This window comes from Phyllostomus hastatus, unplaced genomic scaffold, assembly GCF_019186645.2.
Source record: "Phyllostomus hastatus isolate PE091 unplaced genomic scaffold, TTU_PhHast_1.1 phas_contig_210, whole genome shotgun sequence".
NCBI lineage: Eukaryota > Metazoa > Chordata > Mammalia > Chiroptera > Phyllostomidae > Phyllostomus > Phyllostomus hastatus.
Genome location: NW_025333737.1, coordinates 31,873,955 through 31,898,366, shown reverse-complemented (window position 1 = coordinate 31,898,366; position 24,412 = coordinate 31,873,955). Strand labels below are relative to the sequence as shown.

The following is a 24,412-nucleotide window of genomic DNA, read 5'->3' as shown; positions in this document are numbered from 1 at the left end:
TTGAACACATCAGTGTTTATTTCCTTAGAATAAATCCTTGTTAGTGGGATTACTGGGTCATTGACAAATTGTTTAGGTGTCATCACACATACACTGTGTTCTTAGGGGAACTGTGGATGAAGAGGACACCAAAGTCGAAGACCGGAAGTGCTCCTTTTGAAGGCCTTGGATTGTTACAACCATACCCTGGCTTTTCCCAGACTTTTCATTCCCTGGCACGGAGGTGGTATGTGCGCTCCGAGCTCAAGACCTGTCCCAGTTATCCACCTCCAGCCTGGCATCTAGGCTGGGGCCTCTGCAGCCCTCCCAGCCCTTAGGAATCCGTCCCCCTGTTCCCCTCCCCCACCGCGGCAGGGCGTGTTAGGAAGACGCTCAGGCAGGCGAGGATTGCACCATCTACGGTTTGAAAAGGAAGTCGAGGAAACGCGAGGAGGAAAATCGAGCGTCCCAAAGGCTGAGCCCGGGCAGTCAGACCAAACCGCCTACAGCACTCCCTCCAGGACTATTCGCTGGGCTCATATCCCTAGCTTTCCACCCCCTCCCCAGCCCAGCCCTTTGCTGGGTACCAGCCCTTTAAGAAGCTGTCAGGGTGGTGCTGCTGGCCCCGCCCCGCGGGGAGGGCCTCGAGGGAGAGGAGGGGTTGGTGGCGGCAGAAGCGGAGTGGAGGGGGGGGGGGTCTGGGTCTATTTTTAGCTCCGGGTCGGGTCACGTGACGGGAGTGACGTCTCCGAATGTTGTTGTTGGTGGCGGCGGCGAGCGGAGCCGGAGGAGCCGCCGCAAAGATGGAGGAGCCGTCGGGGAGGCGCTGCCGCTGCTGCCGCCGCCGCTGCTGTCGCCGCCCCCCGCGAAGCCGAAGCTCCAGCCACAGGGGGTGAGCACACCCCACCACCCCGTATCCTACCTCCCTCGGGCCCCCGGGACGCGAGGCGGCGCACCCTCCTGCCATCGCTGCCTGCGGGCGCCCAGCGCGCGCTCCGCGCCCTGCGCCCCGCGCCCCCCTTCCTTCCTCCAGGCTCCCGGTGCCGGCCGGTGCCCCCCCCGGGAGCATCGCCAGCTCGGGAGCCGGGCTTCGGGGTTACTGCGCGCGCCCCTCCCCGCTCCTCCTTTGCAGGGGCACTTTCCTGCAGGTAAGGGAGGGGCCCGCTTTCCCGGGACCCGCACTCCCAAACGGCTGGGACACAGCCGGGGCTGTCTGATTTGTTCCCTCCCGAGTGGCGCATGTTGCGTTGCAGAGCGATTTGAACCCTGCACCCGGATTCTCTGCAGACTCCTCTTCTCAGGACAGCCCTTTCTTGGTACTCTGAGATGAGGGGCGCTGCCCGCTCCACAGCGCTTCTACCCGTACCCAAGGACCCATTTTTCATTTTGTGTCCTAAGAGTTTCGTGCATGAGGAGGGGACCTGCGGGCTCACCTTACTTCTTCTCCCATTATTCTCACCCCCTCCCCCGTGAGGCGTTATTGCGTTTGTTCCCACCCTCTTCTTCCGTCTGACACCCTGGAGCCAGAGAGAGAGGGAGAGAGAGGGAGAGAAAGAGAAAGCGAGAAAGCGAGCGAGCTAGGAGATGCAAGCTCCCCGCTTCTTGTCTCGGGTAGATGCCCCCCATTTTTCATCCTGGGTCTGGATCTCATGGAGGCGGTAATACTGCCTGTGTCTTTTAACTGGGGGGGTAGGCTGCTTCCCTACCGCACCCTTCTCTGGGGCCCTGGGGAAATGAGAACTGGCTAGATGATAAGTAATTAATCTGGGAGTGTGGTTGGTGAGGGGAGAGAAGAAGGGAAGGTGGGGGTGCCCCATTTCGGGGAGGAGGTGACCATCTACCCCCACTGTGGGCCTTTGGAGATGGTGTGATGGGTAGTAGTTGCAGTGGCCTTTGGGGGGCAGTGCTTGAGAGATTCTGACAGTGCCCACTCTTCTTCTGGGGCTTGGCGTTAGGTTTGGCGGTTGGGGTTGGTGATGGTGGTGATTGGGTTGAAGGTCCAGCTGGGAGGGGAGGATGGAGCCAGATCACAGGAACAAAAGGAGGCAGTGGATGGGAGATCCGGGAGTCTGGGCCAGAGGGACTCCTGACCAGACTGCCTTGCAGGACTTGAGCTGGGGGCTGGGTCTTGCCCTGGGCCTGTTCAGGTTCACAGGAGATAGGCAGGCAGGGTCCTCAGTCTGTGTTCCAGGCACCAGCCCCCCCCCTCACCCCAGCCTGTGCCAGCTGTTGAGATGCTGGGCTGGGGATGGTGGGTGAGCCATGTTGGGGGCTGCCTGCTTCTCCATCCCAGCCCTCCCCCCTTCCTCTCCCTCCTAAACACAGCTTGGGGAGATCTTCGTTTTCTCCAGCCCCTCCTCTTGAAGCCTCTCTTTGCTCTGTCCCCCTTGGACTTGGATCTGGGCTAAGTCTTGACAAGCCAGGCAGGGGTGTCTCTGGTTTAGAGGAGGGGCCCCCAGTGTCTCCACTCCGTCCTGGAAACGTATGCTTGCCAGGGACCAGAGACACAGATACCAGGTGCAAGTTACTTGGGGGCAAGGATGAACGGCGTGTTAGTTCTGTGCCGGTTTTCCCTCCCCGCCCCCCCCCCCCAACATTTCCTCCTCTGTGGCTGGATCCCGTAATTTGGAGGCAGTTGGGGGGGGTGCAGCAGTATCACATGCCCCACCCCCTCCAAGTAGCTGCAGAAACAAAGGTTTGCTTTCCCTTCTCTAGGGGTGGCATCTTAGCTGTGTGTTTAGAAATGGGGCCTGGGGATGGGGAGGTAGTTTGTGTTTCTGCACGAGGGGGGCGGGGGACCAGCTCTGGGAGCTGGGGGGGAGTACAGTCGGTGCCGAAGTACCAGCTGCTCTTTAATAATTAATTCTTCCTACTCACATCCCTTTGAGGAGGGATGTCTGGAACACGGCATCAGCTCAGCCAGCCTGCTAGAGGACGCACTCCTGTTGGTGGGGGGGTTGGGGAGAGACTGCAAGGGGGGGGCGGTTCTTGGCATTTTTGGAGCACTGTCGCTTGCTCATGAATGAAAACCTGATGCAGCCTGTGAGGGGGCCTATTGTAGCCTGTAGCTGACTTTGGCTAATTAAACTTTCTCTGCCTTTCTTCTTCCCCACCCCACCTCACCCCAGTCCTGGCCTCAGCCCTCTCTTGAATGGGGACCCTGTGTGGTAGTGCTGGGGAGGGGGTGTCCTTCTGCCTGAGGTTTTAGGGCAAACAGACCGGGTCTTCTGCCCTCTGCCTCTGCCTCCTCCCTCCTTTCCCTCTCAACCCCCCCCCCCTTTTTTTTTTTCTAGAAATAGCAGCCTCCTCCATCTGGTTTGTGCAGATGCCTGGAGCTGCGTCTCAGCAGACAAACAGAAACGGGCCGATTGCAAAAATGAATTTGTTAGCCTGGTGCCTTTTTCCCTCCTCCGTTGCCCTCCCCCTTCTCTTAGTGTGGGGCCTAGGCACCCGAGTCAGCCACCCCTCGTGGCTCTGGTCACCCCAAGCTCCTGGTGGCCCAGCTTGGGGAAGGTCCGAGGCGACGGGAGCTCTCGGAGGCTCGGGAAAATGGTCTCCCGTGGCTGCAGTCAGGAGGAGTCCAGAGGAGAGGGCCTTTGTGCCTCGGGATGGGGTGTCTGGGCTCATAGCTTTCTGGGGCGACCTTTGAGTGCCGGTCTCAGACTGGGGGCAATCTCAGGTTCACAGGATTCGGTGCAGACAGTTGGCCTGGCCGCCTGGGACCCGGGGAGGGGACCCCGGCCACAGTGCTCAGACCTCGGGCCTGCCTCTAGCAGGGCCAGAGCTGGTGTGTCAGGAGAAGGCTGGCAGGTGATGCTGGAGTCCAGGGACCAGAGAAACCCTCAGGGGGACACCTGGCTCCCCAGGAACCCCGAGGGGGCTCTTTGGGGGACAAGATCCCTGCAGGGCAGCACTGTGAACTTGTGGTCTCTGGGGCATTTCACTGCCCAGTGTCCCTCACTTGCCCACCCTGCTCCTCCCACCCTCTGCCAGAGTCTTGTTACTCGTGAATGGGGTGGGAGGGGTCCCCCTTAGGGTTTTTGCCCTAACTCCCCTGGCTTAGCCATGAGCTTGCAGGGGCAGATGCTTGCCTCTCATGCCTCCTGGCTGGAGGTCGTAGATGGGTTTGGATTCTGGGGTGGGACGGGTCTGACTGAGAGAGCTGACAGGGTGGCGACAGGGTCGCGGCACCTGCCTGCCTATGATGTCAAGGAAGCTGGGCTGCTCACTGGTCTGTGATCCCGGAGCCACACTGCTCCTTGTCCCCAGGCTGCCCGACGAGACCCTCCTACAACAGTGGCCAGCAGTGATTTTTCTCTAGCAGAGCGGGGACCAAAGAGCCCTGGTGTTGACCATCACGCTGCCCCGGTCCCCACTTCACGCTCCACCCCAGACAAGAATCGGTGCCTGTCCTGGCCAGACAGTGAATGCCGCTTTGTTCCCCGCTGGAGGCCCCTGTGCACCAGGGAGGCTCGGCGCGGGGACTGGCAGACGCTCCGCAGGTGGACCGGGCGCAGGGCTCTGCTGCGTCCTTCAGGGCGGGGGAAAAGTCCCGAGCCCTCGGGAGTTCTAGAAACCCTTCCTTTCCTGTCCTCCCCAGGGGCGGAAGGACTGTGGGGGCTCAGGACCTGGTACTGACACGGTGTGCGTACACCTCCGAGGCTCTGCCCCTTCTGAGCATCCTGCTGTGGAGGTGTCTTTTACGAGGCAGATGGGTTGGGCCACTTGGGCTGCTGGGAATCGTGGGAATTTCTGAAGCTGTGTTCCCCAGCCCACGGGAAAGGGTGTGAGCGGGACTGGGCGCCAGCCCCGGGTGGGCACGGGCAGAGCTGCCTGCCCACGCTGGCCCCGCCAGGGCACCAGCAGCCCCACCTGCTGCATTCCTGAGCTTGGCCCCAGCCCTGCACAGCCTCTTTTGTCCTTGCCCCACACCCGTGTCTGTCGGAGCCGGAGCCGTCTGGTCCCTTCGCTCTGCTCCCTCCCACCTCCCCAGTCTGAGGGCGCCTTTCTCCAGCTGTAGAGTCCAAAGCCTGTGGGCAAGGGCAAGGGGCACAGTAGGCGTTTGGAGACTCGAGGTTTCCCTAGTGTGTGCGTACGTGCGTGTGTCCTTGTGTCCCCGCCATGGCCGACTCCCAGGCTACTCGGCTCCATACGGACCTCACCCCTGGGAATCCGTGATGAGAATTCAAGGCTTACTGAGAAGTCGTCTTGCCAGGAGGTGGGGCTATCCGGGGACAGAGCTCCTTGCCTGTTCCTCGCTGGGGGAGTGCAGTTCGGGCTTAAACACCCAGTGTCTCTCAGCCTCATCTGATTGCTTTCTGCCGCCTCACTTTCACCGAGTGTTGGGCTTCCTTTCATTTGCAAGAAAATGAATGAGATCATGTCTGGGGTGGCTCGTGGGCTGTTTAGGGATGGGCCCAGGTGGGTGCATGCGTAGTATGAGGCTTGAGGACCAGCTCTGGGAGGAGTGGGGATAGGTTGGCAAACTTGCGGTCTTTTGTTTTTAATCCTCACCCAAGGATATGTACCTTGATTTTAGAGAAAGGTGGGCTAGGGAGGGGGGTGGGGGGAGAGAAAGAAAGAGGGGGAGGCGGAGGCGGGGCCGGGGGAGAGAAAGACGGAGAGAGAGAGAGAGAGAGAAACATCAGTAGGTTGTTTCCCATATGTGCCCCGACCGGGGATCAAACCTGCAACCTAGGTGTATGCCCTGACGGGGAATAGAACCCACAACCTTTTGGTGTATGAAACAGTTCTCCGATCCGTCGAGCCACCCTGATAGGTCCTCATGGGCTTTTAACATTGGGACATCCATCCTCTGTTACTACGCTGGCCTTGGCAGGCCTGCCTCTGGGCCTTTGGTCTGGTTGCCTTTTTCTGCTTGGACCCATAATCTGGCAGGCAGAGCCCTGGCCAGATTTCAGACCTTCCAGAGGGCAGAACCTATACAACACCCAGGAAGCCCTGGGCTTGGGCCCTGGATGCAAGTCTGGGGGGCGCTGGACGTGGGGTGAATGTCTCTGCCTTTCCAGATTCCTGGGAACAGCATGGGTCGTGGGTCGGAGAGCGTTGCCCTCTTTTCCCTGGCCGCCTGGGAAAAGGGGGAGACCGAGGTAGAAGCACATCACATTTCGAGAGTCGGTGGCGCAAGGACCAAAGAGTAGGGAGATGTCACTCAACCTGCGAGTCCCAACTCAGGCTGCTGGGGTCCCAGTCTCTCCCTTCCCTTCGGCCGGGGACCCCGGGTCAGCCCTGCGTCTCCCCACCACGGTGGGCAGAGTTGAGAAGCCTCCTTACACTCTCTTCTGTGTGTGCCTTCAGCCCCACGTGGGCACCTCTGGGGGTCTGTCAGGTCTCTCCACCTGGCAGTAGGCACTGTCACCTGAAAAGGAGTTTGTAGAGGTGTCACTGCTGTAGCCATTTCCCTTCCCCTGAGGGCTGGCGGCCTTACCGGTTCGAAAGAGAAGAGACCGGGGTTCGGTCCCATCCTGGACCCCCCCAGTGCCCCTAGGCACTCAGCCCTACCCCCCTCTTCACCAGGTGGAAGCGAACAAGCTCCGAGACTCCTGAGTCGGGTGCTGACCCTGCTCCCTCTCTCCGCAGGGATGCCGTCCTGAGTGCCTGACTGCCTCGCCCGGAAGCATGGCCTCGGATGGGCGTTAGAGGCACAGCGGCCCCGGGCTCCCGTCCCGTCCGTCTGTCTGTTATCGTCTGTCTCTCTCGACATCATCGCAGCTCCGTCCCCTCCCGTCCCGGCCCCCAGCGCCAGCTTCCTGCAGGCCCAGAGCCGGCATGAACTCTCCCACCGAGTCGGGTAAGAGCTGGGAGGCTGGAGAAGGGCACCCTGGGGTGGCTTTGGCCGCAGCGGCCTGTGCGTGCGGTCAGAGAGCCCGGCCAGTCTGAGCTGCAAGGGAACCAGGGGGTCAGGAGTGGAGAAGCCTCGTGAGAGGAGGACAGACGTGAGCCTGGAGTTACTGACCACAGGGGGCACCCGAGAACTGATGGGTCAGCAACAGTCTGGACTGGCCCTTGGGGGCGTGGGTCCAACTCTGTCCCCATGCCGGCCCTGAGAGGACGTGTGGGTCCCTGAGTCTCTGGGCAGCCCCAGGGCCAGTGGCGGGTAGCAGTGATACTGGAAGAAGTTCTCGACAATAGCTGAGTGCTGAGGTTCCTTTTTGTGGTGCTGCCTCTCTTCCTGGTGGCGTGTCGCTCTGTGCCCCGTACTTGTGTCTAGCAGAGGTTTGCGGGGTCTTTGGCCTTGGTCTGTGTTGGGGGCATGTGCTGTAGGGGTGGGGGTGCAGTGACATGCAGGTGGAGGGGTCTCGGCTTTCTCCTTTGAGTCAGGTCTACTGCCCCTTCTCCTGCGGGGCCCTGCACGTGGTGGATTCCTGATCTGGGGTCTTGGACTCTGAGATTTCCCATCCCTCTCTGCTCTTCGGAGCCTGCCTCAGGCTGCCAGAAATAGTCCCTGGGTGGGATTCCAGGCCGCTCCGTGTGTGGGTGTGTCTGGGTGTATGCCCATGAGGATGTGTCCAAGTGGCCTGAGCTGGACCCCCCCAGAGCTGGAGTTTCCCAGAAGGGTCACGGGTCACTGTGGTCACAGTAATAACTGCCTTGGCTGTGTCCTTCTGTGCAGCCTTAAAGGGTCAGAGTCCCTCTTGCTCAACAGCCTGTCCGAGCGCCCACATCTCTCTCCGTAGGGGTGGAGGGTGTTTTTCCTTCTTGCAGAGTTAGGGAAACCGGGGCCTGGAGATGCAAACCCGTTTGCAGGAGAGACAGGCGGCATCGGGGGAGCAGCGCGGGCCCCTTCTCGCCTCCTTCCCCTTTGTCGGTGTGCTGGACCTGGTGCTGGCCACATGTGGGAGAGGCCCTCGGCAGGATCCTGGGGGTGCAGCAGACTCGGGGGCGCTGGAAGCTGGTGGGATTGTTTGGCTTGGTGCCATCGGTGTTGGTCAAGGCCGAGCCCCTCCCCCTTCCCTTCCGGCATCATGTGACCAGGGCACGGGCTGCAGGCAGAGCAGAGGGCCAGCTGGAGAAGGCTGGGCTCCCGAAACCCGATGAGCCCCCTCCTGCGAGGGTTGTGTTTCCCTCCCAGATCCCGCCCCCCCGCCTCTGCCCTCCCCTTCATTCAAGCTGTGGGGGCCCTGCCAGGTGTCAGACGTGGAGAGATCTGGAAGGTGGGCCATGGGGCTCCGACTTCCTGCTTCCTCCTCTGAGAGGAGAGGCCTGGGGGGTTCTCATCACTCCCTCGCCCATCTCAGCAGGGCGCCGCCCCCTAGCAGGACTGGCGTCCCCGCAGTAGTGCCAGCTGCCTCTTTCCTCTGAGCCGCCGTGCTCACCTGTCCCAGAGCCACCTCCAGTCACGCCAGGGCTGGGGTCGGAGCCAGGGCCAAGGGGGCAGAAGCTGCCCAGAGGCATTCATTGGTGGCTTTGGAAGGACATTTCCAAGTTTTGGGGTTTTATTCTTTTAAAAAAAAAAGGCTAAAATAATCAGCCTTGGGTTGGTGAGGTCACCGGGTGGCCTTTCCAGATGCTGTTGGTCCTGGTTCCCTGTGCAGTCACATCTGCAAGGGTTAGCAGGAGTGTTAGCAGGCCGTAGCTGAAGGCGCCCACCAGCGCGGGAGGCTGGCGGCCTGGGAGCTGGGAGCACCGCTGAGTCTTGTCCGGAGGGCCCTCCTGAGCGGGGTCTGTAGGCTTGGCTGCGCCTGCCTAGCCGGCTTTCCCACTCCCCCCAGTAGGGGGAGATGCTGTCCTCCGGTGTTCGGGAGGGAGGGCTGAGGAGGGGGCCAGAGACCCAAGACCTCATTCTAGGACTGTGGAGAGGCCTCAGCTGGGATCAGTGCTTGAGGGCACTCTGCTGAAGCCTTTTCCCTCCGAGTTTTCCTGGGGCTCCGGGACTGGCTGTCCCACCTGTGGAGTGAGAGCTGCTCTGGGGATGGCCACCTCTACAGCGCTCATCCTTGTCAAGGTGCCCAGCGTCTGCCATTCCCAGAGCTCAGGGCGGCATTGGGGCTGGGGCCGGGGGTGCCCCGAGCCAGGCAGAAGCTTGGATACCACGAGCCTTTGGACCCCACGGAAGTCAAACGAAACCACGAATTGCAGCTAAAGCGTGTAGGTGTCTACTTCCCCTGTGGACACCGTGCACAGAGGCCCAGGGAGAGCTAGGGACCACGGGGGCGGGGGGCGGGGGCGGGGGGTGGGGGAGAGGTGGGCATGAGGAGCACGGTTGGTCTGCAGGGCCCGGGTGCTCCCACCCCCTCCCGAATCCCCGAAGACGCGTTCCTCTTTCCTTCGGACGTGGGCTAGCACTGTTCTTGGGTTTCCCCAAATTTCTCTCAGGCCAGGAGCTTGGCCTGCGGCGAAAAGTAGGAGGTGCCTCACCCCCATCCTCAGAGCAGACAGGTTAGCGAGAGAGTTCTGGGTTCTGGGTTCTGGGTGAGGGGTGGCAGGCAGGGCCTTGGGGCAATTTGCTTCTGGGGCTGACCCCTCCTCCTTGGGGTGTGGGAGCTTGATCGACTTACCACCAGGCTGGGCCCAGCGCCAGCGTTTGACCTGATTTGCCTCTTTTCTGGTCCTGGGTGCAGGCAGAGCCCGGGGTGGCGGGGGGGTGGTGCTGCCTGCTTCTCTGGGTGGGAGGGGGGCACTGCCTGGCGTCCGGCTTCTCTTCAGGCAAAAGGGGGCTCGAGGAGTGAGGCTTTCTTTATTTTCCTGGAACCGATCACTTCCGCTTCCCCCCCGTGGTGTCGAAGGACCGGCAGAATCGGTCCCCTGCCTGGGTTTGGCCCGACTCGGTCAGAGCCTCGGCCGGCTCTGGCCACTGCCCTGTCCTCTGTGCCGCTGCCCGGAGGAGAGGGCAGGAGCGAGGCCCGCTGTGCAAGCCAGCCTGGATGGCGACGGGGCTCCGGGAGGAGGCGGCCAGCTTCCTCGTTCCCAGCGTGGGAGGGAGACGAGCTTCATGACAACACCTGCCTGCCCAGCACCTCCCAACGCGCCCCACACTTTCTCTCCTTCCCTCTCCCAGGGGGGGGAGGGAGGGAGGGCAGCTGCCCCCTCCTTTCTGGGTGACCAGAGAAACTGGGGCATGGGCGTGGGGTGGAGCCAGGAACCTCGGCGTCCTGCCTCCCAGTCTCCAGCTCAGCCTCTGCCTCTGCGCCCCTGGGGAAGGCGGGCAGGTGGCCCCGAGGAGGAGAAAGTGGGTCAGGGCCGGTGTGGGGTGGGGGCTTCGGGAAGGGGGCGCCTAGTGTCCCTTCTCCCCGTAGGTGCCTCCGGCTCACCTCACCTCTGCGCTCACCGTGCGCTGGGGTCTGCTCCACTTCCTCTCTTCCCTGCTCCATCGTTGCCAAGGGGTTGCAGGCTTAGAATGGGATGGCAGGAGGAGGCAGGGTCAACCCCGAGGGGATGTGGAAGATGCCAAAGTAGGTGTTCATGTTTTTGCTGGACTTAGTTCCAAACGAGAGGGTTCAGCAGCCAGCACCTAGCGTGGGGCCAGGCGGACGGCAGCACCGAGGCGATGCCAGCAGGCCCCAGCGTGACTGGGTCAAAGGACAGGAGAGGCCTGGTGGAGGGTGGGCAGGCCCGATGTCTCCGGGACCCCAGGGAAGCCGGTACCCCACACTCCGTCTGGGGTGCCCTGGGCCAGCCCTTGGCTTTCGTTGTACTGTGCACAGAGCAGACGTTGCTTCCTTCCTTCTGGTTAGCCCCACCCCAGCCACTGGGACTCAGGAAGGGGGAGCCCGGAGGAGCCCAGGGAGCCAGGTGTGATTTCCCCTCCTGCAGGTGTAAGGGGTCAGGAGGCCTGACCCCAGCCTCCAAGGGACAGAGAGCAAGGTCATTGTGGTTCTGAGGGGATGGTGCTGGCTCCAAATGAGGGTCGTGCACCCCATGCTTGGCGGGTGCCCCGTGGGGTTTGTAGGGCGGCATGTGGGGCTGCGGGTCGGGTAGGGGTCCTGGGAGACAGGAGCCGTGAGGATGGGGGCTGTGGAGCAGGGAGGATGAGGTGAGGCATTAGGAAGATCTTGTTGCATCAGTCGAATCTCAGAAGTGAGAAAAAAAAAACCGCTTGTCCCCAGCCCGGGCTGCCCGTCTTAGTGCCCCAGAGGATTTCAGGAACCGCGCTGAGGGTTGTCTGGCTGCATCTGCTGCTTCGTTTCCCGCTTCTTGCTGTTACTAGAAACCGTAACAGTGCTGAGAACTGTCCCACGCCCCGGGCTCTGGCCACTTCTGGGTGCCTAGTCTCCTGGGCGCTTTTATCTTCCCCGGGCAGAGAGCGCTTCGCTTAGGTTCCTGGCCACTCAAGGTTCTGGGGGCCCTGCTTTGAGTCATTGTAACTGGTGACTTCCTCTCTCCCAGAGCGGGGCTCTCTGCCGTGCTCTCCTGTGCCCGGGGCGGGCGGAGAGAGCCCGGACAGGGCCAGCCAGCCCTTCCGGTTGCTCCCAGCGTGGGTGGGTGGAGTCCTGGGCTGGGAGGGGCTGCTCCCCCTGGCTTTCTGGGCTCCCCGAGTCTGCTGCCCATCACCCCACTGAGGGGACCTTGCCCTTCACTTGCCCTCCTTTGGAGAGAGCCTGCTTGGCCGGGATGAGGTGTAGGGGTCAGGGGTGGTGAACGAGATCCCCAGCCCCACCCTGAGGTGCCTACCAGCTTCAGACCCCTGGGAGGGCCCCGCCCCATCACCGTGTTTTCTAGAGTCAGCCTTGGCTAAGGAGCTGAGGCCCCGGATACTCGTTTAGGTCCTGTTCGCCCCTTGCCTCCAAATGCACATCTTGCAGCCAGTCTGTGGCCTGGGAATGCCCACCTCTGCCGCCTCCCCTGTCTGCGTGCTCCTCCACCTGCGGGCGGGAGGCGCCCCTGCCGTCCTGGGCGGCCAGATGCTGACTAGGACGATGGGCTTCAGGGGCCGTCGCTGCTGTGTCCTTGGTTGGCCAGCTCCTGCGACTCCCGACAAGAGGGTGAGGTCATCCAGTCCAGGGAGAGGACAGGTGTCCCTGGCTCCATGCCTGGAGTTAGGGGCAAGAAGGGGCCAGGAGGGGGCTCCAAAATAGCAACTGTGACATCAGGAAGGGGGAGGGGGACGCAGACCCAGGAATAACCAAGCTATTAAAAGGCTCCAGTAAGGTCAGGGGGCCAAGTGGGATCTTGGTACCAGTGGGAGGCACAACCTGAGGAAAGGGACGGGGCAGCGGTGGGCAGGGTAGGTGGGTGTCACCAGTTCTCGTGGGGCACCAGCCCTGGGTCCCAGGAGCACCCCAGAACAGGAGCTGTCCTCCCAGGTCTGGGGCTGGTCGGGAAGAACGGGATGCTGGCAGCCCCTTGATTCTTCTCAGAGGGGCTCCATCCTCAAGTCTGCTCCTGTGCGGGTGTTGCCGGGAACCCTGGGGCCGCTTCCCGCGCTCCCTCGCTCAGGAGGCAGTGGTCCGTGGTGGTTAGAGCTGAGACATCCCAGCCCTACCACGCGAGCAGTGCTGTGACCAAGGGCGAGTGACTTCGTCTCTCAGCTTCCCGGCCCGCATCTACCCTCTGAGGTCATCGTGCGGAATGAATAAGTTGCTGCGTGCGCTGCTGTTAGCGTTACACCCGGCACAACGCCGGGGAAGAACTACCTGCGCTCTGAGAGTGGGCAGGTGCTGCTGGGTCCCCTTCCCTGGGCCGGGCTGCGTCCTGTCCAGGAAGGGTCTGCTGTCCCCTGGAAGGAAGCTGAGCAGCCCCTGGAGGTGATGCCCCAGTAGGTTGCCATTTAGCTGCTGCCCTGCTGTGTCTCTGCTGGTCGAGGTGGCGGAGAGGCAGGCACCTTGCAGCTCTGAGGGAGAGCACAAGTGAAATAAACGCCCTTCCGGCCCTTAGAAGGACTCCAAGGAAGATGCAGGGTTAGGCCAGGTGGCCCTGTCTGCCATCCTCTTAGAGGGCCCTTCCTGTTCCGTACCTGCCCTGGATGTGAACTGGAAGGTAGAGGGTGGAATTGCTTTTTGGCCCCCAGCCTCTCACCTGCCAAGAGCGGGGCCAGAGCCACTCTCAGACGGGCGGGCGCTCCGGTGGTACCCTTCCCCAGCCCAGCCTCTGGCCACCGGGCTCCGTGGCCTTGGCCTTGAGTGCAAGCCCTCCCCTGTTCCCATCCCCCTGCCTGGCGCTTCCTCCTGGGGTGGAACGCGCCTCCCCCCATGGGGCCTCCGCCAGGCCTGGGCTCCTGGCAGCCAGCCGGCGGCTCCCTGAGCATGCTCCACCTATTTATAGACAGGGCCCTCCCCCAACTGCTATTTCAGTCTCCTGCCAGCTGCCGGCGGCTCATTCGGGAAGGAGGAGCAGGGAGCCGGTTCCATAGCTGTCACCCAGGGCTGGGAGGGAACACAGAGAGCCCGCCTGCCTGCTGAGCTTCCCTTCCTGTCCCCTGAGTGCTCAGCCATACTCCAGCTCCTGAGAGCTGGGGACAGGCCGCTTGTCCGATGCCCCTCCGGGGCTGAGCTGGGCCCGTAGCTCCGGGGCCTCCTGGCTCTTCCTGCCGCCAGGAGTGCCCAGGCCGGATGAGGCACCTCCCCGAGCGTGGGTCCCGGCAGCAGTGGCCCGCGGGAGTGCCTGAGCAGTGAGGGCCAGCCCGACCACCTTCCCTCTGGCCGGCTCCCGCCTCGGGCGGCCCCCTCCCTGGCATGCTGCTGGTGCCCAAGGCGCAGGGGCTCGTGGAGATGCTGCAGACCATCTATGAGACGGAATCCTGTTTCTCAGCAGATGGGATGTCAGGCCGGGACCCACCCCTGGAAATCCTGCCTCGGACCACTCTGCACGGCATCCCTGTGGCAGGTAAGTGCCTCCGTGTCCCCGCCTGCCCTCTGCCGTGGGGCGTCCTCTCCCAGGGGCCGAGCGGCTGGCTCTGAGACTCACCCAGGTGGGGTCTCGCTTAGACCTCTCGGGGGGGCTTTGTGTTGAGAACATGGGCAGTCAGGGAGCCACGCTCACCGAGGTGGGTTTTCCTGCCCTCCCTTCAGCTGCACTGTGCTACGTCCCTTCAAGCCCCGCCGGCAGGGTGGGCATTGCTGCTGGGGGCTGATTGCTAGAGGATCCTGGCCCAGCTGGCACCGTGGTCAGAGAGGGGGAAGTGGGTCAGGGACCTGCCTCCAGGCTGCCCCCCCCCCCAACCCCCCCAGGTCTGGGCAGGGGAAGAAGCCGCAGCTGAGTGCTCATTTGAGTAAAAGCTGCCTTAGCGCCTCTGGCTGGTTTCTGAGGAGCAGAGGGTCCGGTGCTGTGATTTCTGCGGGTCCCCAGTCAGGAGTCCCCTGGGAATAAGGCACCTGGGGAGGGGGCCCGTGCATCCGTGGCAGAGTTAGGCAGAGGCGGGCAGCCGGGATGTCGGGGGGCCTTTGCTGCCTTAGGTCTTCGCTCCCCCGTGTCTCTCCTGCCCCTAGGCCTTGGTGTGCTCCCATCTCACGGGGGGCGAAGAGGGGTCTTCATACAGGCTGGAGCCCCCCAGCCCTGCCGCCTTCTAAGCAGGGACTGTTTTGGCTCTCGGCTGGAGGTGGGGTCCCCCAGAGCTGGGCCACTCCCTCCCTCCCTCCCAGGAACCTGTTGGCAGCATCAGGCCTTCCTGGCACAGCCTTCCCACCAGGCCGGCACCACAGGATGCTTCCTCGAGGGAGGGGCCTGCTGGACCCGTGCCCGCTTGGCCCCTCCTGGCAGTGGCTTGGCACTTGGGTGTGGGCGGCAGAGTGTGTGTACGGGGTGTCTTTGCCTCTGAGTTCGTGGGTGTGGGTCCCAAGGTTTGAATCGGAAGGTGGGAGCTGTGATTTGGCTTTCAACCATCCGGGGATAAGGTTGCAGCTGAACCGGGATGTGTCAGAGGGTAAATAAACGTTTTGGGTAGATTTGGAAAACCCTTGGAACAAGGCCTGCCACCTGCCCGGGCAGGGGTGCCCGTGCCGGCTTCTAGGATAGGGGCAGAGCCCGCCGCCTCCCCAGGGAGGGAGTGTAAACACCGGGGGTTGGTCCAGCCCTGGTCTAGTGGAGTCCGCAGCTCTCCAGCTCAAGACCCTGTCCACTGACCCTTACCCCCAAGCCTCTAGGAGTCAAGGTGGTCTCTCGGGAAGCAGAGGGGTGAGTCTGCAGGACATCTGCTTGGGGGCAGCTCTGCCCCGTTTGGCAGAGGCCACATCGGTCCACCCGTCCCGCCCTGTCCCCGCTGTTCCCGGCCTCCTCAGTGTGTTCTCTCACCCTGTTTCAAGTTGAACCCCGGGATCCTTACAGGAGGGAACCCCACCATCCCCATCTCCCTAAGGCTACCTGTGCCTGCGTGGAGCCCCCCAGCCAGTCTCTCTCTGCAGATCCCTGCCTCCCCACACGCGCCCAGCACACACACTGCCGAGCCTTCTGAGCGGCGGCGTGGTCCATGCTGGCAGGAGGGAGACATGAGTCACCTCAGCGGCTCGGGGAGAGGGCTAAGAATGTCCCCCTGTGCAGCTCTGATGCTGTGTCTGTGACGCGGCTGGGGACAGATATAGGCCGGGAGCTGGGCTGCCTTGTGTGTTTTTTTTTTTTTTTGACTCTGGAATGTAAATAGATGTTTCAAATAGAAACACTTTAACCTTTGGGTTAAAAAAAAATCCACCCCGGATAAACATGGCCATGAGGGCTCTGGCAGCTTGGTCTCCCCCCCCCCCCCCCAAATCTCTTGATCGGTTTCCAGACAGGATGCAAGAGCCTGTGGCTAAAAAAGCAGGTGTCTAGGGACGCTTTTTGGGCAGTGCGTGTCCCAGTCCTCTGCAGCGCGGGAGCTTGGGGAACAGGGCCTTTCTGGGCTGGACTCTGCCTTCTCCAGCAACAAGTGCGGAGCCCCATTTGAGGGGAGTCCTTTGCGCTCTGGGCTGTCTCGTTCTTGGCCATGTCCCTGTGTTAGCACAGTGCCCAGCACAGGGGTGAGTGGGTGATGCCGCGGGGCTGGGACCCAGGGCTGATGGCAGGGTTCCTCGGCTCTGCTCTGGGGCTTGGCCCTCCGGGAGAACAGACCGATTGGTGAGTTGCTCTAGTGAGTGAGCCAGAGCTGTGGCAGGCGGAGCCCCTGAGGGATGCGGGGTGCTCTCTCCTGTTCCTGTTTGAGGAGGGGGACAGATGACAGCTTAGGTTCCTAGGTCTAGTGACATCCCAGGTCTTCCTTAAGGGCTCCTCTTTACCGGCCTAGTACACAGTGGGCACCCCCTCATCTAGGCCTGGTCCCAGCTTGGGGAGCCTGGGAACTTGAACTCCGGGGTGAAATTCCCCAGGACCCAGTGCTGGGAGATCCCCTGCCAACCTCCTGTGGGCCCCGGAGTCCCTTCCGGCCTGGACGGGGCAGAGCCGATCCTTGGGCAACACGCAGGGCGCGTGAGCAGGCACCAAGAGAATTCCCCTTCCCCAGCGAGGGAGGGCGTGCACCCGCCAGTGCCAGGAAGGGGTCCTGTGGGTATTGGGACATTCAGAAGAGCCACGGGGCGTGGGTTTGGTGTTGGGGTTTCCCCGGATGTCCTCGTTCACATTCTTCAGACCATTCCGGGCTTGGCCGGGTGTGTGGGTGTGGAGGCATGGGGGTGTGGGGTGGGCAGCCCAGGTGAGACTCTGGTGGGAAGGGAACTAACATTACAGTGTATTAAGTGACAGGGCGTCAGGTGCTTCCCTTATCTCTTCTAGGAAGATATTAATAGCCATGTTTTTATAATTGAGAGGGATCAGAGAGGTTAAGGAATTCGTCCGCAGTCACAGAGTAAGCGACGGCTGGGATTTGGACTCGGGTCTCTGTGTAGGGCCGCTGCTGACACGCACCAGAGCTCCTTCGTGCAAATTTTAAAACGTGGCCCTTCTTTCAGGTGGATCCATTCTCGTGCCAGAGTGCATGGCTTAGCCCCTGGGTCCCCAATCTGCCCTTGCAATCAGGTGCCCTTGCCGGTGCGCAGCCCGCACAACTTTATGCGGTGGGCCTGTCTTTGCACCGCCCAAGTTCGTGCTCCTAGAGAACAGAGACCGATCTGGCCTTGGCAAGGCTCCTGAGGTTCCCGAGAGGAGACTGTTTTCTATAAATACTGGGGACCACTTGGTCAGCTGCTTCCCTTCCTGCAGGGATGTTGGCCAGTGGGAGAAGGGGGCTCAGAAACAGAGCCGCACACCCTGTCCCGTTCAGACAGCCTCCCCTGGCCCCTCCCCTCCTACCTCCCCGCCTCGTGTTTCTGAGACCCTCAGCTGTCCCTTCCTCGCTGCACAGCTGCCAGACAGGAAATCAGATTAGCTGTGTCCACACACAGCTGTAACGGCTGTCAGGTTGGCAGCCAAATTGAGTGTAGCCGGGCCTGGGACTCTGCGAGAAAGTCGTTCTCAAATTCTCAGTTGCATCAGAATGACCAAAGCAACATAGTAACATGCAGGTTCCCAAGCCTTGCCCCCCACCTCCAGGTTCGGGTGCCGTCGGGCAGCCCAGAAACCAGCCTTGTGGCCTATCTCGGGTGATTCTGATGGCGGCAGGCTCAGAACGTGCTTGAGCAAAGGCCGTGTGGACAGTGGTCGTGGGGCCTACCAGCCTGCCAGTGGATGTCACCAGCATCCCTGGGAGACCTCGGTGGGCTTTAGGAGTCTTGGGAGAAGGGCCTAGTGGAAAGGGAGGGAGGTTGTTACCCCAGGCAGAGTCGAACGCAGCTTCTAGCCTGGCAGTCTGGAGAGGAAGGATGTTGTCCTGAGATGCCGGGGAGCAGGTGGCTAAACCCCTGCCAGCGCGGGGGATTGTGGCAAGCGGCCAGGTGGGCAGGTGGGCAGGCTGCCCTGCTGGACGTTCACGGCTGGGTTATGCCCTGAGGCCCCTGTTGTCCACCCCAGGTGTGGAGCGAACAGTCCCAGCAACAGCTGCAGGCTTTGAATGGTTAGTGTGCCTTTTAATAATTGCCTCGAGCTTGGTGCCCAAGTGTTTCCTGGAAAAGGCCGGGAGTCTGTTTCTCCTCCATGTAGCAGCCCAGGATCGCCGCCGAACTCTGTCCTCACCAGCGGGAGACTGTGCCTTCCGCTTGGGCTCTGTACCCCTGAGGCTTAAGGTCGTTCAGAGACACAGTCTGGCTCTCGGCTTCTGGGAGTCTGCCCACATGGCTCCCTTCTCCCCTGTGCCCCTGGGCTGTGGTGTTTGGGGGCCCTGAGATCTCTGGATCTTTAGTACTGAGTTCGGCTCCTCGCTCCATCGCTCTTTAAACTCAGGAGTGGCCCACGAGGCTTCTCCTGTTTGTTAGTGGGAGGCAGAGAGAGAGCGCACCAGAGAGCCGGTGTTAAGCCTCGGCTGGCTCCTGCGCCTTCTTTCCAGGTGACTTCGGACACACCTTTTCTGTCTCCGGCCGTACGGGCCGCCTCCGTCAACTGGGGAGGTTAAGTTTTGCTGGTTTGCAGGCGCTTCCCGCACTAACGTTCGAAGAGTTTCTGAAGTCCGTTGCACGTGGCTTCTGCCTGGCAAGGAGAGGGGCCCAGGAAGATGTGGAGTAGAACTGGGGAGGGAGGTGTGGCCTGCAGTGGGCGCAGGAAGGCTAGATAACGGGGGACACTTTCTGGCTGCTTGGAACGGGGGCCCTGAGAGCAGGGCTCAGCGCTTGTGCTCCTCTGTGCTGAGGGATGCCTCTGAGGGCTGGGAGGGGTTCCACCCCCATGGGCTGAGCCGCGGAGGACAGAGCGGCCTTTCTTGGAGGTAGCGAGGCAGGAGAGAAGGCCTGGAAGAGCCACCTTCGGGAGGAGTCTGTTCCCACAGATACTTTCTGCAGCCCCGGGATCCAGCTGCTGGCCACTCCCGCTTCTGCCGTGTGGGGTCCGCAGGAAAGGCTTTGATGGGCACGGGTCCGTAGTGCGACGTGGGGACAGTCTGAAACCCGAGACCTGAGGCCTCACTGTGGCAGAGGTCTGAGCCTGACTTGCCTAAGATTCAGGCGGTCTGTGAACTTGGCGCCACGTAATTCTAAGTGTTTTATTTCATTCACTTTAGAAACATTCTGAGAAGTGGTCCACAGGCCTCAGTGGACCGCCAAAGGGGTCCAGGAAACGTCAGGAGCCATTAACGCTGGCCCTGACTAGCACCTCTTGAGATTCCCCCAGGCCCTGTGCCGAGCCGCTCCGCGCGCGTGCTCTCTCCTGAGCTGGACAGCTCTGGGAGGTAGGTGCCCTTCTCACTCCCATTTCACAGATGCCTGCGCGGAGCTCAGGGAGGTGCTCGGTCCCTTGTCCCCAGGCGGTGGCCGAGCCTGACCCGAACCCTGGTTCTCTCGTGCGTGCTCCAGAGCCCTCGCGGTCATCCATGATGTGATGTGATGTGTGCGACACGCGAGACAGCGTGAGCGCCGCTAGGTGAGAGCCGTGCCCAGCGCGCACGTGCGGAAACGCTGCCCGGGCTGAGGCGGCACCTGTCGAGCCCCAGCCGGCCTCGCTCGTCGTGCGGCAGCACAGAAATAGACCCTGGGAACCCGGCCTCGGAGGGGAGGGGTGATCGGCGTCATGGGGAGCGGCCTGAACTGCTGCTCCCTGCCTCCTTCCAAAATCCCTCAAGACCCGGGAAGGGACAAGAGCCCTTTCCCATTCTCCAGAGGGGCAGAATGAGGTCATTAGACATTTAAGGAAGCCGCTGACTCCCCGGCCTGCTCCGGAGGGCATCAGTGCCTGGAGAAGAGGCTGCACGCCATGGTGGGCTGCCCGCCTGTTGCTCTCCCGAGGGGCCAGCTCCCCGGGCCTGCTGTGTGCCCGGCGCCTGGGGCGCTGGCGCTGGAGCCACGCTGCACAGGCCAGTGTGTACAGGCAGCCTGCCTAGCTGGGAGCCTGGGTTCGAGTCCCTGCTACGTAGCTGGGTGGATCTCCTGCACAGGAGCCTAAGGGGCTTGCTTTCTTTGTCTGCGTAACGAGGGGGCTGACACAGGTCCTCTCAGAAGCTCTTTGTACAGACCTCTCCCCAGTTTTGTCGGGGTGGCTCCTCAGACCCAGGGCTTCTCAGCAAAGGCCTCGTTCTTGTTCTCTGTGGCCGTTTCAGACGGCCCGATGCACGCCTCCCTCATGCCTGCGCACCCTCGGTCCCCTTCCTCCCCAGGCTCCCGTGGCCCGTGGCTCCCGGGAGCAGGGCCTTTCGGAGCCGCCTGTTGAGCTGTTGACGTCTGCTGGGCAGGCCCGCACGCTGTGCGGCCCGTTCCCGCCGGGGCTTCTTCGGGGGGACCGAAGGTGCCGTTTCCCTGCTGCCGATGTTGGGGTCACAGGGACCCCAGAGGCGGTGACTTCTCCAGGAGAGGGCTTGCAGCCGGAACGTGTCTTGTGGTGTGTTCAGAGCAGGAGGAAAGCTGGGCCCTGAACCATTCCTCCCAAAAAGGTGCTGCCGAAACTCGAGTGTTGTGTCCCAGAGCCGCTTGTGTGCCTGGGGACCGTGTCCCTCTGTCTGGATGCTCTGCAGCCTAGGGCTCTGTGGCAGTTGTCCCAACAGTCACCCTGTGAGCGGCTGCATTACCCGTCCCCCCCCAAGGATCTGGGCCATCCCCGGTTGTGCTGCCCGAGGAATCTGCTGGGGGAGCCCCCGCTGACGAAGGGGGTTTGCGCAGGGGTGGGACGCCCCGCTGGAAGGGAAGAAAGGTGTCGTCACGGCCCAGCGGTGCCTGTAAGCTGGACGGGGAGGCTCCTCCTGAGGCAGAGCCTGGTGTGTGTGGGGTCGCTGACGACCAGAAGTGTACTCAGCTCTGCCCACTCAGCCACGTGGGCTGGGCCTCTCCACGGGGGCGGTGTTGGTCACCCCTGCCAAAGGCCAGAGGACAAGATAGTGTTGCTGCTTGTCCTTAAGGCCACCACTGCCAGGAGGAAGGGTCACAGTCCCCGGGAAGGAGCAGAGTCTGGAGCAGGGCAGGTGATGCTTCCCTCTGGCCCCGTAGGAGATTGCGGTGGTGGCTGTCTGGCGTATACTCTATTATTGCCTACAGCTCTCCGCCAGTAGGAGGTATGGGGGTCAAGGGAGGACCCGGGGCCTTGCTCTTCCCCGTGACCCCTCTCCTGGCCTTTCAGGGGTCTCCTTGCTAGCAGATTCCCGGCCTGTCCTCCTAAGGAACAGTGTCCTTCTGCCCACTCTCTTCCCTCTCCAGAGGTTCTCCCACCTTTCTTGGTCCGCCAGGAGGTGATCAACCAAGGACCTCCTCTCACGACACACCCATGTCCCCTTCCAGGTGTTGGTTCTGGTGGCAGCTGCTTCCACGTGCGCTGCTCGTGCAGAGCTGGCAGAAGGGGCAGAGCCTTGGAGGTGGGGTGGTGGCGAGGCCAGTCAGGCTCTAGGTTTCGTGCCCAGCAGGCTATGTTCAGGGCTCGGTGCTTTCCCCCCACCCTCTCTCTGACTCCAGCTGCTCAGCTGCAGCCCCTTCTGTCTTGGCTGGAGCCAGGTTACTACCTGGGAGACCCCTGGCTGCCTCCTGCCCAGACCCCACAAGGGCCTGCAGGTTAATACTCTCCAGTCGCCTGAGCTTCAAGTGCTTATGCGGGAACAGCGGTGTGTGGTGGAGCCCACTGGCTGCCCCACCACCTGCACCCCATTGGGCTGCGGTCCTCACCGCTGTGCAGAGCCCAGCATCTCGGTGGTGGTGGCAGCTGTGAGGGAGCCCTGGTGGGAGATTCCCCTCTCCTGAACCCGTGCCCTCTCTGCAGCGTTCCTGCGAGGGAAGCCAGCTCTGCTGGGGGCAGCTCCGTCCTGAGCAGGATTACCTGCTGGGAACCGGGAGTGCTCGGGCCCCTGCCCTTCCCTGGGTGGGCAGGCTGGCTGGCACCGGCTGGGAGCAGCAGGCTGAAGCCTGTCCACCTCTTGGCTGGGCGATGGCAGTGCCTCGGGCCAAGCCGGGCTTTCCTAGGAACAGATAACTGTCCAGCCAGCTTGGGGCCTTGATGAGCATTTCCAGGGCTTGGGGAGACCCAAGACTGGCTGCTGGTTCTTTGCCGCCACCCTGCTTTGCACCCTGGATGGTGCTGATCACCTCCGGAAAGGCCCTTTGCAGTTTCCTGGTGCCGGGATAGAACATGGGTCAGGAGCAGAAGCAGATGAGAGAGAGAGAGTAAGGGGAAGACAAGGGGAGGGGGAAGAGAGAGCGAGAGCGTGTGCGTGTGTGGCTCCACCCTCTCGGCCACATCTGGCCACTCCTGCAGATGTGGCTCTGGCCTCCTGGCCGCAGAGTCGTCAGTGTGGCTGGCGGGCGAACCACAGAGGAATGTGCCCAGCAGGGCTGCGGGGAGAGGGGGCTGGTGGGAACTGAGACAGACATTCTGCTCGGTCTTTACCACCCTGCCCCCAGCGGGTCCTCGAGGCCATATTCAGGCAGGAGGGTAGCACGGCCTTGGCCTTCTGCACACCTAGCCCCTGCTGCCCCCGTGGCGGTGGCGCTTTTTCAGTGCGGGCTCCCTGGAGAGATCTAGGCCCGGAGATTGCACAGGGTGTGGGAGATTGCACAGGGTGTGGGAGCCTCCCTTAGCTCAGCCCATCGCCCCCGCCCTGCTCTCTGTGGACTCCTGGGCGGGGGGGGCGGGGGCGGTGGGGGGCCTGGACCAAGGCCTGCTGCTCACGAGGGCAGGAGACCCTCAGGGTGCTGGGGCCCTTTCTTCTCCAGGCTTGCGCTGGAGTGGGCCCTTGCCACAGGGCTGTCCCCAGCTCCCCGAGGCCTCCCTGGGCTGGCGTGAGGAGAGTGAGGGCTTTCTTTGGAAAAAGAACTGGGAAAGAAACAAACGGGCCGGCCTTGCCTCTCTCACTTCCTCCTTCCCAGGCAGCGGGTAGCCGGCCTTCCCCTTCCTGCTGGCGTCAGGAGGCTTTGTGCGGTGTGGGCTGGGTTTGGGGCTCCTCGCCGGTGTGGTGTTTGCCCTGGTGACCACAGAGCCGTGGTGGGAAGTGACGTTCTGTGATCAGAGGACAGAGCGTTGGGATCAGGAGGTCGAGACCTCTCCCTCCCGTTGGGATCTTGTGCCACTTACTGGGGCCTGTCAGCCCATTGTCCACATGGGCGTCTGGACCTAAGGCCTTGGGGCCCAGTAGGCCCCTTGACCCCTCTCCCCTTCCCAGTGGGTTGCCCCTGGGCCTGGAGTTCGGAGCGATCAGCCTCAGCTCCAGCCCCCTCTTGCTGTTACCCTTCTTCCTGTCTGATTCCCTTTCCTTTCCTGTCTCCTCCTCCCACCTCCTCTCCATGCGTGCCCTCCTATCCTCCCATTCTCTCATTCCCTCCTCCCCTCAGGCACAGCTGCTGTTTGGCTCACTCTATATATAGCGGCATTTGCAGGGTAATTACAATAAAACTGTTGAAAGGAGATAATCCAGCAAAGGAAGCGAGTCTGACTCCCAGCCCCCTCCTGTCCCTGGTTTGGTGCAGCCCTGCACCCCCTTTCCCTGAGGCCTCCTGCTCCCACCCCACCCCCCATTTCCACAGCCTCTCCGTTTGGCTCTGCCCTTGTTGGGCGTGGGGAAGAGAAAATGGGAGGGGGTGGGGGTGTCTGGAGGGTCCCCAAAGGCATCTCCGGAGTTGACTGAGGGCCGCGGCTGCCAGCCCCATCAATTCTAGAACCAACTTCCGTGCCTCATTTTCTCCTCTAGTACGGGCTTCTTGGCAGGGAGTGTGTGGTGGCGAGAGGTGGGGGAGGAGGGGGCACGGCAGGGACAGTGGCTGAAAGCACAGGGTTGGGATTCGCACCCTGCTTCATTGGTCACCGCCTGTTCGTCTTTGGTTATGTTACTTTAACCTCACGAACCTCAGTTTCCCCCATCAGTAAAGTAATCCATGTAAACGCCCAGTGGCGTTTACTGTCAATGACAATGTGTGGTTGCCACACGTGACAATATTGTGCGTTGAGCACTTCCAGTCTCTCAGGTACTGTGCTTCACACTTACGCGTCTTTTCCTATTGAAGTCCATGGCTTTGACCTCCTCTAATTAAGGCAGAGGGCGGTGCACCCAGAGCGAGGGATTTGATTTCCCACCTCTCTGCTCCCTTGTAGTCTGACAGTTCTGCCCGGTAGCTCTGTGCGCGCCACATGGCTGCCAAGGCCTAGTGGGGCCTGGGATCAGGCCTCCTGGTCCCTTTAGAAAAACAAAACAAAACATTACAAAAATGTATTGCCCTGGCTGGTGTAGCTCTGAGGATTGAGCATGGGCCTGTAACCAAAGGGTTGCCGGTTCGATTCCCCATCAGGGCACATGCCTGGGTTGTGGGCCAGGTCCCCAGTTGGGGGCATGTGAGGGGCAACCACACATTGATGTTCCTTTCCCTCTCCTTCTCTTCCCCTTTCTCTAAAAAATAAAGTAAAAAAATATTTATTGATTTAAGAGAGAGAGAGGAAAGGGGTGAATGAGAGAGAGACCACTTTGTTGTTCCACTTATTTATGCATTTACTGGTGGTTCCCTGTATGTGCCCTGACCGGGGATCGTGCCTACAACCTTGACGTATCGGGATGATGCCCTAACCAACGGAGCTAGCTGGCTGGGGCCTC

General features: G+C 61.8%; 1 protein-coding gene across 6 annotated transcripts in view; it reads left to right on the top strand.

Annotated features, from left to right (window-relative positions):
• The first annotated feature begins 720 nt into the window (after positions 1 to 720).
• The window catches only part of HDAC5 (histone deacetylase 5), a 34,890-nt gene continuing 11,198 nt past the window's right edge, over positions 721 to 24,412 (top strand). For 2 of the 6 annotated variants that reach the window (XM_045836388.1, XM_045836385.1), the window contains exons 1-3: positions 721 to 871; positions 6,580 to 6,790; positions 13,687 to 13,761. In XM_045836388.1, the coding sequence (XP_045692344.1) occupies positions 6,769 to 6,790; positions 13,687 to 13,761 (97 nt within the window). In that variant the 5' untranslated portion in view covers positions 721 to 871; positions 6,580 to 6,768. Of the gene's footprint in view, positions 872 to 6,579; positions 6,791 to 13,251; positions 13,762 to 18,925; positions 19,094 to 24,412 lie in introns of those variants that run through there. The other 4 variants (XM_045836386.1, XM_045836389.1, XM_045836390.1 and 1 more) reach the window with 4 other exon arrangements.